This window comes from Monopterus albus, unplaced genomic scaffold, assembly GCF_001952655.1.
Source record: "Monopterus albus unplaced genomic scaffold, M_albus_1.0 scaffold212.1, whole genome shotgun sequence".
Classification (NCBI taxonomy): Eukaryota; Metazoa; Chordata; class Actinopteri; order Synbranchiformes; family Synbranchidae; genus Monopterus; species Monopterus albus.
In genome coordinates this window covers 1,293,339-1,308,827 of record NW_018128092.1, presented here as the reverse complement: position 1 = coordinate 1,308,827, position 15,489 = coordinate 1,293,339, and the positions used below count along the sequence as shown (strand labels likewise).

The following is a 15,489-nucleotide window of genomic DNA, read 5'->3' as shown; positions in this document are numbered from 1 at the left end:
ATGGATGGATGAATTTGAGTTACAAAATATGATTAGACTGCTTGACAGACTAGTTACTGTGAAATGCAAAAGAATGCAAAAAGGTGCACTACAGGGCCGGATGTTTACACCGTAAAGACATGTTGTTAATGTTGTATGTTGAATTATTTTTATAAAGATTAATACCTCTACACTTTTATCTTTACCCATAGTAGTTGTATAGTGGCCTAAGCTATAAACATTCAAGAAAAAGTGATTTGAGTTTTGAGGGTCCTGTGCCCCAGTAGAGCTTTGTTTGCGACGCCCCTGCTCCAAAGAAAGAGATGAAAAAAACAAAGACTGAGGCTGAGAGGTGGAGAAACAGAGATGGAGCTAAAGAGAGGTGGATATAAAAGGAGAGAGAGAGAGAGAGAGAGAGAGAGAGAAAGTAAAAACCCAGGCAGCAGAGTGAGGCAGCCTTGTTCTGAAGGATGGGAGATGAAGCACTGCCGTTGTCCTCCGCTCTAATAACAGATGGAGCAGCCTTCGGCCTGAGCGGCAGCACCCGGCAGGATGTCAGCCCCCCTCGCCCTCTGCTGCCTTCTGCTCTCTGCTCACTGCCTCAGCCTAACAGCCGGTAAGCAGCTCCTCCAGGAGGCTTCAGCACCGTCTGGATGAGGTGCAGTAGTCACAGGTAGCGTGTGTTTGGAGGGAACGAGCTGCTGCTGTTTTTATGGTTCGTTTGTTTGACATTGTGGATATTATTTCAGTAGTTGTTATAATATACACCCTGATGCCTGCCAGTGCAATAAGCATATTTTAACTTAATCACATTTGAGTTTTAACCCGTCTTTTCCTCTCGACTCTTGTCCAGTGTTTTAAATAAGTTTTCTGTTTGAAACAGGTTTGGTAAATTTATCTCATTTTAGGAAACAAATGGGTTTTAGAAGGATTATTTGGAGTGTGGTTTGTGTATTGACCTGAGCTTTGTAGTGAAGCTGTAGTTCTTGTCTGTAGGGTGATGAACGTTTATTACACTTGACTGAGAGCAACTCAGTACTCGGATATGGTGTACATGTGTATTTGTATGGTTGTATACATTATGAGGTCCAGACCAAGTTTATACTGTGGCTTCAGTGTTTGTGTTGGGCCGAGGGGAGGCATTATGTCAATGAGCGTCCTACACAAATGTGTGTCAATCGATCACACCAGTAAAAACCAGACATCTAAATTTACCCACGAGAAAGCACTTTGACTAAAAATGAAAAGAAAAGATATACAAATGAACTCATGGTAAACTTCCATGTCTTTTAAGCACATCTGTTGTCCCTTATGGCTGAAGTTTAAATCTTATATTTCTTCCATGTGTGCGTGCCATTCCTGGTCTCCATTCAGGATAAGAATCAGCTTAGAGACTTGAAACTTGCTTTTGTTGGCCGCACTACACTTCACAGCCCAGTTCCTTGGAGTCTTGTTCATATTGGATGTTTTTACACGTCATGATTTGCATCCAGTGCAGTCAGAGACACTACAGGAGGCGGCTTGTTCTTTATGAAGCCAGGTAGACATGGGCCACATCCCAGGCCTTATATGAGCATTTGTTGCTGCTTGACATGTCTCTCGGCAAACTTTTTTTTTGTGTGCATCTGTTATGTGCACAAGGCCAGCATGAAAACTATTGGTGTCCAGCACATTTCTGCTGTCCGTCATCCTGGTGAAGACTGTTTGTCCGTCCGCTGTCCTTGCAGTTCATCAGGAGCTGATGACTGACAGCTGCTTTGATGCTGAACGTCACGTCTCACTTTGTCAGGCTGCGGTTACATTGTGAAGAAATGACCAGTGAAATACAAACCGTAAACGAAGCAGCTGACCTTCATCACATCTGTTTATACAGTAGCTGATTCTGAGGAATACTGTATGTCTGATGAGAAGCTGCTAAAGACTCTCCGTTCTCTGGTCTCTTGGATGTGGAGGCAAAAAAACAAAGAGAAACTGCACTAAATGTGAAATCTTGAATACTACAGCGACAGGCTGAAGGGCCTTTCCCTAACCATTCTCCTTCCTTGCATTGATTCACTAAGCTGAACAGCCAATCATCTCTCTCGCCGACGAAGCCTGACTAGCCGTGGAGTTTTCTGCCATTATTGTTCTTTGCTCTGGAAAAGATTTCTGATGTTTGGTGGATGAAAGGAATTTCAAATGCCAGTGCTCTTGTGGGCGGGTTTTTGCCCTGAAGTTTAGCAGCTTGCTAGTCAGATGGCGGATGTGGTTGTCCTGAACATACAGGCTGCGTGAAAAGTAACTAGGGATTAAAAAGTTTTCTGTGTGAAATATGAAATCCTATTTGCTCTCATCTATTTACAGACTGTTTTCACCATGACTCCAGTGATACTACATGTTCTGAAGCCAATTTTTAATGCCCAGTTACTTCACACTCGCCCTGTAGGACTGAGCTCTGTGATCAAAAACGTGTTGTGAACCTTTAGGGTTTTCCATTCAAAGCACATTTCATTCTAGTGGACGTCCACAGTGCAGCAGCACCAGTCAAACTGTTGTGGTAGTCTTTCAACGTGCTGTCATGATGCGTCTGAGAGTGGAGCCTTTTATCTGACAGCAGGGCAGACTCCCTGCCATCTATCATGGGGGGGGGTTGTACAAAGAGGAGGGCGACCTGGCTGTACAGTATAAGCCAGCTTTATCTACTCTGGCAAAGGCAACATAAGGTGTGGAATATCAGAGAACACAGCTCTTTATAAAGGCTGAGCTGTTGAAGTGTCCTTTTTATGTTTGCCACATTAAAGTAGGGCAAAAACAGCCAGACATACAGTAGGCTGGGACACTGATATCTCATCTCACCAACCTTAATCTCATTTGAAAACATGCTTTCCCTCACAGTTGCTTCCTGTTCTTCTGAACCAGTGATGTGCGAGTGCTGGGTCCGTGCAGTGTTACTCTGATATGTGTTAATCTCCCTGCACATCGTTGGTGTGTGTGCAGAGACCAGATCTTGGCAAATGGCTGGTTCTTTGGATAAAAAGCTGGAGGGAGGATTAAGGGGGAAAACATGGCAAAAATAATCCGTGGGCAGGTTGACGTCACGCGGCGCAGGCCAGTGTTGTAGAGGTGAGGCCGACTGTGATGACAGAGGGCAGCTCCAGGCCGCCGCTCAGCTCCTGGACACATCACGTCAGGCTGGGGGGTTGGTTTCAGTCCCTTACAAGGGAAAGCATGTGGAACTCGTCACATTAAGTGTAGTATTTCACATGTACAACGTCCAAAAGTGTGGTGCTTGTTCGTTTTATATTGAAAAGAGAAGACTAATAAGAGGATATCTATTTCTCAATGTGAAATTTATTATGCATTAACGTATCAAAATTAGCATGTATACATGGATCTTCACTGTTTAGGATAAAACAGGAAAAGACTGTCCTCAACTGGTTGGTATACAATATTTGTATGAAAAAATGCTACTATCTAATTGGTCCAAAACTGTTGGGGAGAAGCTGTGGTTTAGACTTAACTCTCCCGTCATTGGTCCCCCATTCTGGTCCGATCTCGTCCCTGGCGCGACCTTGTCCTGAAACAGACACTTTGCACAGCCCACAACGCTTCTTAGTATCTTATCAAACCTCAACTCCCCTGGCTTCAAGGAGCAGAGGGAATAATGGGCTCTTTTAGGAAAAGGCAACAAATCTAATGAAAACCTGTGGGATGATTAGACCTTGGAAAACCACTCAGTGCACCAGACTTATGATGTTGCATTAGTGTTTCAGTAACTCACACAGCAAATATTTGACCAGTGGTTAAGTGAACTCATAGAGTGATATTCATAACTATATAAGCATATCTGTGACATATAAGTATGTAAACTTATGTGTGTTATAAAATAAAACCATTCTTAAGTGCATAAAATAAAAATCACCCTAACAAAAGCCACACAAATTATATGTGAAAGGTTGTTTCTACTTATAACATCTGGAATTTCACACGTGAAGGATAACCACCTTTATTGGCCAAGTATGTTACACACAAGGAATTTGTTTCCGGTACAGAACCGATGGCAGCCATCTGCGGCGCCAACTCAACCAATGGCTCTAACCATCAGGGGTTGCCCAAGGACACTTCAACATGTGGACCACAGGCACCGAGATTCAAACCTCCAACCCTCAGATTGAGAGACGACTGCTCTACCCACCAAACCACAGTCACACTTATGAAATACTTCTAAATAACTTCTGCCTGTGTAATGTGAATTTTCTCACATGTGAAATGTCCATATGTGTGAATTTGCCTGTGGATTGATACTATATGTGAATGTGACATCCTGCTTTCATGCACAATAGACTGAAGTGACCAAACATGTGACTAGGTGTCAGTTTATTCCTCATTTGAAGCCCATTTGATCAGAAACTACATGAGAAATTAGCCTGAAACAACAATTTACAACCAATTTAACAATTTGCATCTGTGAGTCAGTTATGAATGTGTCACGTCAGATGCTGTTTCACCGTAAATTTATTATATGTAAATGTAAATTCGTGTGTGAATGACATGTACCCACAGTGGCTTCAGAAAGTGTTTTTGCACATTGTACTGTGTCGCAGCTTTAACTTTAAATGTATGAAACCGCCCTTTTGGCCCATCAGTCTACACACAGTAGCTCAGTGACAAAACGAATGTTTTTATAATTATTTTTTTGCAAATGTATTAAAAGTCCCAAACCAACATCTGCTCTAGTTCAATACTTGGACCCTTTGGCAGCTTTGGATCTTCTTGACAAGACCTGAAGATGCAGCTCACAGGCGCTTCCATCCAGTTTGATGGAAGTGGAGAGGATCTACGGGACAAATGGGATAAACTACTCCAATCCAGGTGTGCAGAGCTTGAAGAGACACACCCAGGACTTATTGCAGGGCAGCTGGCCTTAATGGATGGATGATTACTGTACTGGTGCTAACCTGCTGATCTAACACACAGGAAGTAGAGTAACGAAACGCAGCAGCTGTACATTCCCATCCTCACCAAGTGACAGCGTCCCTATTAAATATTCAGTGTTAAGTATTCTGTCAGGAGAGAAATCTGGAGCAGTTCAAGGAAGACTGTGCCAAACACTACCACCATAAATACTAGAGAGATAAATGATTACATCAAATTACTGTTCAGCACTGTTTTGAAGCTTAACCTGTAAAATTCAGCTTTCCCTTTTTATTTCGTCTTAAGTGGCTTTAAGGTCGTCAAAATCACGTTTCCACACCCGCTGACAGAATCATGAGTTGAACTCCATGAGGCTGTTTACGCGGCAATAATAAAACCAAAGCCAAGACTTCAAGTTCAGTGGCTTCACCACTCCATCAAACGGAAATATTCGAGTTGACTCAGGTGTCTTTTAATACATGTTTCCCTGAAATTCAGCTTCACAGATTTGGGACCTTTGAGAACAAACAGAGGTGGGTTTGGCTGGAAACAATGACTTTGTAAAGCCTGATCCACCAGTGAGTCAGTAGGGTTTAAAATTTCATTACAGTTAATATTTATTAGGAGTCAGGGGCGTTGTGCCTTCTGGACCTCTGCAGCTCTGTTTAGTGCACCATCCATGTTTCTCTTTGCTTCTGACCTTCCTCACTTTCCACACTTTTCTGTCATGCTTTCCCCTTGCTTTGAGGTATGTCTCTGTGTTACATATTCAGCACGATAATGAACTGCTTTCCCTTTCCCAGTGGGTCTGCTGCTCGTTTTCATGGGGAAAGTTGCCATTAGCAACAGCATGTGCCTGAATAATGTAGTACCATCTTAACTTTTCTACTTGGTGACCAAGAGACGCTGCATCATTTTACTGTTTAGGTTTGACAAACAACATAAAAATGATGGCTCATGAATCAAACACGAGGACCTGTGCTTTACACCTGAACGGTGCTGAGGCTGTGTTCCAGCACTCTAACGGTCTGTCACCTACATATAAGAACCTTATGAGACTTCGGTACCAGGTTCTCTCCCTCGTGTTTCTGCTGTTATACTCACTGAGTTGTTTCAGAAATGCGGTACACTGCTGAAGTGAAGTCGTAGAACTTTAACTGTATTATTTTTGCTCTGTGTGGACACACTGCCTCTGTCTGTTGCCACGCTCCATCCACCACCAGATGTCCTCGAACTTTCCCTCAGTTCCCAGTCACCTGACCTTCCCCACCCACTCACACACCTCTTCCCAGCTTCCACATTTGCTCTTCCACTATTCAAACAGGCCAGTTTGCACTACTTGCTGCTAGTTGGGCTGTATCAGCTGTTTCTCCTGCCTGTTCCCTGGGACTTGAACTTGCTCCTTCTGCCTGGTGTTGTCACACCTGCCAGCCTGCGGTTTGTAAGCCTCTGTTTTCATAGCTGTAGTCACAAGAGGCTGCATGTTGCTCCTCTCGGCCTGTGCTCTGTAACCCAGCAGGAAGTGTTGTGGTTGAAGATGATGATCTTGGTTTTGTTGCACATTATGCCAGTTAGGGCCCAGAACCAGCCGCAGTGTGCCAAACCAGTTGTGGGTTTTCACTTTACCACACACACACTGTATCTTGTGTTCTGTTTTCCACGTTTTTCTTCTTCTTGTCTCGGTGCCTGGCCTTGTTGGTTTGTCTAACAACTGTTCAAGTTTTTAGTGGATTGGTTCTTTGGTGTAGTTTGTTGTAGCTTACACACGGCACAGTGTTACTGTTAACCTAGTGATGCGGCAAAATGCATCCACCTTGACTTGGCCTTGACCTGAGCAGGAGCAAAGCAGAATGCACTAAAGCTGCAGGCTGCAGGATTAGTTGTCAGGCTGCTGAGTGCAGTGCATCAGGACCAGTAATGCTTTCACAGTGGAGTGCTTTGTAGAAGCATGAGAACATACAGCGTCTAATGCACCGGAGGAGCCATGCAGCAGAATCAGCTGTAAGTAATTTCCAAATGTCTCCAACTTTGTCTCTGGCAGGTTACTTAACTGTTTCCCCTGAGCCCCTTCCTCCTGTTGTCATTGGAGACACAGTCACACTCAAGTGCAACTTCCAGACAGATGGCAGCCTCCGAGAGATTGTGTGGTTTCAGGTGAGCACACAGTTTGAACGTAATGCCAACGGAACATGGTTGTGATGCTCCGTCCTCCCCACACACACTGGTCTAACATGCCTCGTGTTAGACCACTGTGGATGTATTGCATGTGTTCTTCTGGGCGGTGACTTGTAGGCACAAGCTAGTCCAGGTAGCAGTTTGTGAGACTTAAGCACAGCAGTGCTAATATCAGCAGCCTAACAAAACTCAGCGCTGTTGGGGCTGCAGTTGGCAACTGTTTTCATTGTCGAATAATTCTCTCAATGTGATCAACGAAATGCCACTAATAGTGAAAAATATCCATCATATGTTGTCAGAGTCCTTTAACAAATGTCAGTTTACAACCATACAAGACAGAGAAAAGCAACGAATGCTACAGATACACCGGAGAGGCTGGAAACCAGACTGTTTAATAATGAAAGTCAATGGCAACTTCAGTTTATTAACTGAACAATAGAAAAACAATTGAATTCAATAACTGGACATGAACTGATCGTTGCAGTCTCTGAGCACAGTTAGCGTCTTAGTTTCACCTCTTGTTTTTATTAGGGGCCCCAAAAGATGTCATGGACAAAATGTGCCAGCAATTAATAATAATTTCTGCTCTAATTAATATGTTTGCACAAATGACTAATTCCTGCTCTTAATTTATAAATCTTTGGCCTGCTCTCGCAAACAGCAGATGTTTTTGGCTTGTTGTGCTGCAGCAGAGGTCTGCAGTATGAGCTTAGTTTCCATGGCTAAAATGGTTAAATATGTTTAAAGGATCTCAACAATAAAACAACATCGTGTTTAGTTGCTAAACTCAGAATTTATTTATATATCTCTGTACAAAGATCAAAACCAAACCAATTAAATCCAGATGTTTCAAGGTGAGTGTGAACAGTAGTGAAGAGCAGATGTGGGGAGGGCCCTCAGAAAACCTGGAAGTTTGGTTTAATCTGCCATTTTGGAAAAGTGTCAAGCAAACTAAATAAATATTTCTCTAGATCAATATTCGAGCCTCAGTCTTGCGTCACAGGAAGCTTAAAGTCTGGGTTTTAGATTTACATCCACTCTTCGCCCATTTCTGGCATTTTCATAACCAAATGATGAATTAATTAATGCAGTAATTTGCATGTTAGTGCATGACTTAATGTCAAGCCTGACTACAGGCCTAGGATGGCCAGGGAGACAAAGTACAGCTGAAGATGATGAGTTCATTAGGTGTTTGTTTTGGTATTTATTAATGAACAAATACTGGACAAGGTGAAGTTGGACCTGATGAAAAGTCAGCAAATCACCAGACTTAGATTGGCTAATAAATACATGGAGTGGTTGTGCACGGCCACAGAACTCAGTGATGCTAACGCACTTTGTCCTCTCAGGTGATTGAAGGAGGCAGGGCCAAGCAGAAGATTTTCACCTATGATGCCATGTACAACACCAGTTACTCCCATGTGGAGGACAGCCGCCGACAAGCGGACCCGGTCCACCAGTCCACTGTGTGGTAAGGCGCGCTGCCACTACTGAGCAAGGTGTGTTATGTTCTGATAACCCACGTCCTTGAAAGGCAGAAAGGTTTGGAGGGACATTCAGCCTGTGGGGGAGGAGGAATTATTACCCAGTGGGATTTGTTTACCTCTGATCTTAAAAAGCTGAAATACTAAAATGAGAGTAAAACATTTGTCTGGATAGGCTTCCTGAGGTCCAGATGCAGGACGACGGCCTGTATGAGTGCCACGTGGGGATCTATGACAGGCGCTCCAGAGACAAGGTGGTCCTAGCCTCTGGCAGCATCACCCTCACTGTCATAGGTGTGTATTTGTTTCTGACATCTCACAAATATTAAAGAATAAGTTGTTAGAGGAAAAGTCTGGGCATCAGCAAACCAAAGGTATCTGTACCTGATCTCATGGCTGTCAGTCCAGTCAGTCTAGAGCGACCAATGAAAGGCCAAACCATCACCCAATCCCCAGCAGGGCCTCGTCGGGGCTGAGTCTCCAGAGCCTTGTCAGGTCTCTTCTGTCAGAGGAGGGGACCTCCTCCTTCCAAACCAGACCCCCTCACTGTGTCCGACCCTCTGTGTCCAACCCACTGCGTCGTCCTCATGAAGCCAATCAGTGACCTAGAGCTGCAGCCATGAGTCAGTTCACTGGTAGAAAATGAACCTCAGCTATTTAGAAGCAACAGTCACCGACATGTTCTGGTTCCACCTTCTTTAATGTGAGGAGCTGATGCTTTTCTTTGTCAGACATGAGAATCAGCTGAGTCTCTGTGGATCTGCTGGTTGGACACAATGGGGTGTGTGGAGACGCCACCTTTGGCTCTGGAGAGTCACAGTGGGACTTGTCTGACATTCTGGGGATAAACTGGTCAATCAGATCATCAGGACGATGATCAGCTGATTGATCAGTGGCCCTGCTGTTTTTATTTCCACTCAGTTTTTCTGAAGTTTCCCTTTGTTTGTCACCGTCTGTATTTCATTACATCATAAACTTCAAACTGCCAGTGGTGCTAGAGAAGGCGTCCTCACAGTCTCAGCTCAAGTCATCACCAGCACATTGACTCATCATTTAACTGATGGTTTTTGTTTCATGTTTCTTTGTATTTTCTCTGCAGTGCCTCCAAAGTCTATCTCTGTGGTGGCAGCCAACAGCCCCGCTCCTTTCAGCCGCTACGAGGCCCAGAACTTCACTCTGGTCTGCATTGTTACAGGAGCCAAGCCAGCTCCCATGGTGAGATGGAGCCTTTTCACTCTTATCTCTCTTGAGGGACTCAGCCTCCGTAATTGAATCTGTGTCACTGCTTTGTGTGTTAGAAAGGAAAGCACCGTGATCCATCCATCCATTTATGATCATGGAAAACGACTCTAAAATCTTTTAGAATCCTGATGTAATGAAAGAGGACACTTCTACAGTCACTGCAGGATGAAAGTGGTTCAGTGATAGCCTGGCCTGACGCTGCCTGCAGCAGCTTCAAGGTTTGAGATGAAAAAAGCTTTTTACAGCTTTGCCCTGTGGCCTCTGGGAATTATCATCAATGGCTTTGAGGATAGTGCATATGCAATGAAATCAAAACTGAGGCGAACATATCAGACCGATGGAGGGGAGCAGTACACTACAAACCCGATTAATGTTCTGTTCTCCATTTCTATCAGTATTTATCTACTGACTTCCTGTTCAACAGCTGCCTGTTTAATCAGGGTCACCTCTACCCAGCGCTGGGTTAGTGTAGCTGTTCTAAATAATGAGCATGGCAGACGCTGGTCACATGACCACATGTTCTGAGCAATAAACAGGATCAACGCAGCAGCATCCAGCTGTCACACAGATGCCTCTAGTCCTCTTGAATGTGGGTTATTCATACTCCTTTGTTTGGATATTATCAGAGATAATGGACACAAACCATGCTGACATATCTACAATCAGAGGAAGACTCTATGGCAAACGTCTGCTGTTTCATTGTATAGCTGACATGTTCTCAGCTGCACAGCGAAGAAGCAGGAGCTCTGTGTTGTCTGTGCACCGCTGACTGAGGTTTCAGTACAGACACACCTTCTTCAGAGCTCAGAGAACAGCATGAGTCACATTGTATCTAAAGCTGTCAGGGCACCCAGAAGATGGTCCACCTCAAAAGGACAGTCGCCATAAATAACATCTCACAGGATCCACTGTGAAACAACACGGCTCATGTGTCCTTCAGGCCTGCACACAGTGAACGGTGTAATCTGGGCAGAGAAACCACAGCGAGGGGCAGATACCAACAGCGAAAGTGTTGGTGCACGTAAGGAATACACTTCTATAAGAAGTGCACAAAAGTAGAAAATCCATGATGTCCTCTCTAAGAGATTTAGCAACAAAAGACTAGTAGTACAAACTAGAAACCAGAAGAATAATCGGGCCTAACCCTGATTTCTACACACGTACATGGGCTAGTGACAGACTTACTGAAATGGCACCTGACAAAGCGGTAAAAGGTTCCTGCTGTAAGGATACAACCTGCAGCTGAAGGAATAAAGTCTGTGCCGCAGAGGCAGCTGCTTCTGATTGTTTGCTGTCATATCACATGCTGTATGTCAGAAATAACAGTTTCCCTGCCAGTGAATGATAATGTGACACGAAACTCTATCGTAATAGTCTACTGATACACCAGTAGTCTGATCTGAGCTCAGGTCGAGGCTGGGTCTGTCCTGCCAGCTGGGCAGCAGCTGGCACATCCCTCAGTGTGGATGCTGGTACACAGCACTCTGTGAGGCCAGCACTACAAGTCAGGATCACACTGCTCATAATAAGAAGTCAGCAGCTAGTGCAGTTAGTTAACTTGTGGCTTCTCACCTGTCTCTGTCCCTGTCTCCCAGGTGTACTTCAAACGGGATGGGGAGCTTATCGATGTGGTGCCAACTGCTCAGGCTTCTTCCTTAGGAGGAGACCAGAGCAAGGCCCCTGCTCATGAAAAGAGCCAGGCTCAGAGCCAGGCAGGGCTCTGGAGCTCCCCAGTTCTCGCCAGTCAAGACCTTGATGACACCAAGCTGCGGAAGTCTCTGTCCCTGCTGGAAGAACGGGGGGAGCTGGCTCGGCTGGGCCAACACGGCCCCAACAGCCCCGAGCAGGGCCGAGAGCAGAGATCCGACTCTGAGCCCAAGCCGACCACAGAGGCGATCCTCGAGACGGTGGTGAACCGAGAGTTTCCCCACTGGGTCCAGAGCAGCGACCCGCTCTACTACTTCGAACACGGGCAGCAGGTGGCAAGTGACGGGATCACAGAGGTGAGAGCTCTGCTGACCTGGAGCCTGAACCCGCAGCTGGACAACGAGGCGCTGTTCAGCTGCGAGGTCAGCCACCCGGCTCTGTCCATGCCCATGCAGGCCGAGGTCACACTGGGTGAGTCCCGCTGTAACAGGCTGTTTCCACTTAATCTCTGACTTCACTGTAAAGCACAGTCTTTATTTACTGTAAAACAAACACACAAGTAGAACAGAATGATAACAGTGACCAAAGTAAACCGGCCCGTGGATCCATCCTGTAGCACTCCTTACATTTGTGTGGCACAAAAGCAACATGATGGCTGATGCTCATAAACCAGATGAACTCTGATTTGCATATAGTTAAAAGGCTGTAGATTTATCCAAACAACAGACTCGGCTTCCAACTTAGCAGTGCACTCCTCCAGGTTCGAGTTCCTGTGGGTGGAGCAGTGACGGAGAGGTGTGAGGTTTAGGCTCAGCTTCCTGTTGCTGGTTAGAATAATACACTGAAGTCAGATGTGCTCCCAGGGCTCCTGACAATCAGCTGAAGCTAAAGGCGTATAATTACAGCTGGTGAGGTCCAAACTGCACTGTTTGGAGGAGAAATGCAGGAGGCAGGCCGCTGAGTCTGTTAATCCAAAGTGAACTGAGAACAGTAAGTGGGTCACGCTGAGCCTTCAGCACAGTTTGTGCTGCTCACACTCAGAGGAGGTGCACATGGAGTTAGCTGAGCAGGTTGCTCCATTCTGTGGGAGCCACTGTACTGTTGACTTATTATTCACACACCTGAAGGTTGAGTTTTTTACAGTACAACAGCAGCCCAATGTGTTCTTTGTCACAGCTGCTCCCACAGGACCCAAGCTGTCCCTGAGCCCCAGTAAGGCCAAGGTGGGAGACACGGTGCGGATCACGGTGCAGGGCTTCCAGCTGGGACTGTTTGTGGTGAGTGTCCACACAGTGTAGGAGACAGTTCAGTACCAAAGGCAGAATACAAGAGGCACTCTCTTGACCACTTCTCACTGCGCATACATGATTCTTGGGATCGAGTTCCTTCCTCCCAGGTAGCAGCTGATTTCAGTTCTTCCTGTGCACCTTGAAAATAAACGTGAGTCATGTTTTGTTGAGCGGCACCGTGAGGCTGTTGCAAACAGGGATAATGTTAAAGCTCTTCACACTGGGTCAAGGGGACTGAAATGTGGGAGCTCCGAGGTGCTACTTGGCGTTCTAAGGGACTCTGTCAGTGCAGTGGTATTGACATCAAGCATGAGACATTCAGTTAATATAACCACGCTAGAAAAGTAAGTTGTGTCCTTTCAATATGTGAATGTTACTAGTGGCACTGAACACATTTAAGGTCAGAGCTCATTAACCGTCAGAGTGGGTTCACATTCAGAGTTTATCCAGGGAGTGGACAACGTGGAGGTGCAGGGTTTAGATGGACTAACATCCTCAGCACATTCTGATGAAAGCACTTTCACTCCTCTAGCAAATATGTCTGCCTCCAAAATATATTTACATTAAAATACATTTAGGGATATTTCGCAAATTGGTTTTTATTGTCGCTGCCAAGTCTGTTCCAGGTTTTTTTAGGTAAACTGTTCATTAACACAAACCTTGTCACCAGGCTGCTGGACTTACTTCAGGTAACATGTGGCACTGTATCATGTCGGTTTGGTATTAATCCATACTACGTTCCTTATTATCCACAAGCTGTAACCTCGCTTATGAAAACAATTGGTGTCAAACTGCTGATTGGACTGAATACCACATTATTATTAGTCTGACCTTATCTCTCTACCCATCAGTCCGTTCTTCAGACTGGGGCAGGTCCACCACAGTATTATCGCTTCTATTATGAAAACCTCTGATGTGAAATCAGTATTTTCTCTGCTTGTTGTTGGTCAGAGACGACCACAGCAGCTGCTGACACAGAGATGACCCGCAGCTCTGTGTGTGTGTCCGCAGAGCGAGGTCTTCCCTGAGCCCATGTTCACCTGGACCAAGGTGGGCGGACGTCTGCTGGATGGCAGAGAGGAGCACGACGGCCGGGAACTCGTTCTGGAGAGAGTCCCTGCTGAGCTCAACGGCTCCATGTTCCGCTGCACAGCCCAGAATCCTCTGGGCTCCACAGATACCCACACCCACCTCATTGTGTTTGGTGAGTCTGTTTGGGTGGGGGGATGTTTTTATCGCTGATGCATTGTGCTGACAGTGAATGTTTTGCGTGTTCTTGCAGATAGCCCGGGACTGAAGAAACATTTTACAGGTAAGTCTCTGTGGTCGGTTCAGGTACTGTGGCAGAAACCATGAGGGTGACCACACGGGGCTGCTTCCAACACTTTATACTTATAGAAACTTACAGCACAGTGCTAATATATGGAGCCCTAAAGTGTTCAGTACTGAAGAAATGAGCAATTACAAAATGATAATCACATTAATACATTGTGCAAAATATATAAATGAAAAAATAATTAGCTACTGCACTACTTTTACCTGACAGCTGTAGTTAGTGTTTCGTTAACATTTTATGGAAAAAACAACCAGATAAGCTTTTAAAGTAAGACAGAATCTCTTGTCAGGTTTCAGTCGTCTGAGTTGGCAGCAGTTCCATCAAGGAGACGTTTCTTTTCTAAACAATTATATAATTTTTCATGGCCAAAACTGGTAAAATTCATCTTTCAGAAAAAGCCAAAGCACAAAGAATAACTGCTGTGCAGAGCTTGTACTGGTTCCCTTCTCTCCCATTAATCCAACTCGTATGTCGGGTAGGTGTGTTTCACCAGCTACAACATTTAAATGCTACATGTGAAGGGAGGTGTTGATTTTAAGTCTGATAATGTTGGTGTGTGACAATTATGTCAGTCAAGCAGCTGAATACTTTTGATATACTGAGTATATTTTCTTGATGGTGCTTCTGGTCTTTTAGGATTTTGAATGCAGGACTTTTACATGTCAGATTATTTATAGATTGTTGGTACTTTTGCTTAAAGGATAGTGTTGTGCTTTTGTATGTTTGTGTTACTGTGGACAAACCCCGTCCAGAGACCAGCAGCCCCAGTGAATGTGGTGTCCTCACCGTAATGTGTGAGAGTCCAGGCCCTGGTCCAGCTTATCGCTCTGGGCCGTGGACCTCCACTGTTGTCCACCAGCTGTTAAATCCCCCGTCCTTTGATGTGCCTTTGGACCATGTCAGTGTCACGGTGTAGTGTGCATCTCCGAGACTCCAACAGCGCTCTCTCTTGTTTGTGTGCAGCCACTGATGCAGCTGTGAGCCGGCGCTCCCTCACATTCACCTACATGTTGCTGCTGCTAAGCTCCACTTGTGAGCTGACGTGACCCGAGGCTCTGCTGCTCCTCCACACGCCACCACCCAGAGCTACCTGCTTTATACTGTTCCCTCTGCACAGACTAAACCTCCACCCATGTGTTGTCAGCAGTGGTCAGCACTGCTGCAGCAGGACTGGAGCCCTGGGAGAGAGGACAGACACAGGACAAAGACCGAGACACTGTACAGTGACTCTGCCCCCGGATTGCTACACGCTGACTGAAGGGAGTTTGTAAGAGGATGCACTGTAGCGTACTAAGAGAAATCTCAGAGGTACTGTGTATGAGGTGACCTATGAAACTCTGCAGGGTTCACACTAGACTGCAGGCGGCCAGTCAGCATACGTTAGTGTAGTTTGATCCCCACCCTGACAGGTTTGTATAAGCAACATGAGAATACAGCCGATACT

The 15,489-nt window shown here is 45.4% G+C and overlaps 1 protein-coding gene across 4 annotated transcripts in view; it reads left to right on the top strand.

The window, feature by feature from the left end:
* The window catches only part of LOC109970982 (immunoglobulin superfamily member 21-like), a 19,830-nt gene extending 4,399 nt beyond the window's left edge, over window positions 1-15,431 (top strand). The window contains exons 1-10 of one of the 4 annotated variants that reach the window (XM_020618957.1): window positions 392-595; window positions 6,914-7,026; window positions 8,397-8,518; window positions 8,707-8,825; window positions 9,631-9,746; window positions 11,369-11,891; window positions 12,597-12,697; window positions 13,721-13,913; window positions 13,992-14,021; window positions 15,009-15,431. In XM_020618957.1, the coding sequence (XP_020474613.1) occupies window positions 532-595; window positions 6,914-7,026; window positions 8,397-8,518; window positions 8,707-8,825; window positions 9,631-9,746; window positions 11,369-11,891; window positions 12,597-12,697; window positions 13,721-13,913; window positions 13,992-14,021; window positions 15,009-15,091 (1,464 nt within the window). In that variant the 5' untranslated portion in view covers window positions 392-531 and the 3' untranslated portion in view covers window positions 15,092-15,431. Of the gene's footprint in view, window positions 1-391; window positions 653-6,227; window positions 6,310-6,913; window positions 7,027-8,396; window positions 8,519-8,706; window positions 8,826-9,630; window positions 9,747-11,368; window positions 11,892-12,596; window positions 12,698-13,720; window positions 13,914-13,991; window positions 14,022-15,008 lie in introns of those variants that run through there. The other 3 variants (XM_020618960.1, XM_020618958.1, XM_020618959.1) reach the window with 3 other exon arrangements.
* Window positions 15,432-15,489: the final 58 nt, after the last annotated feature.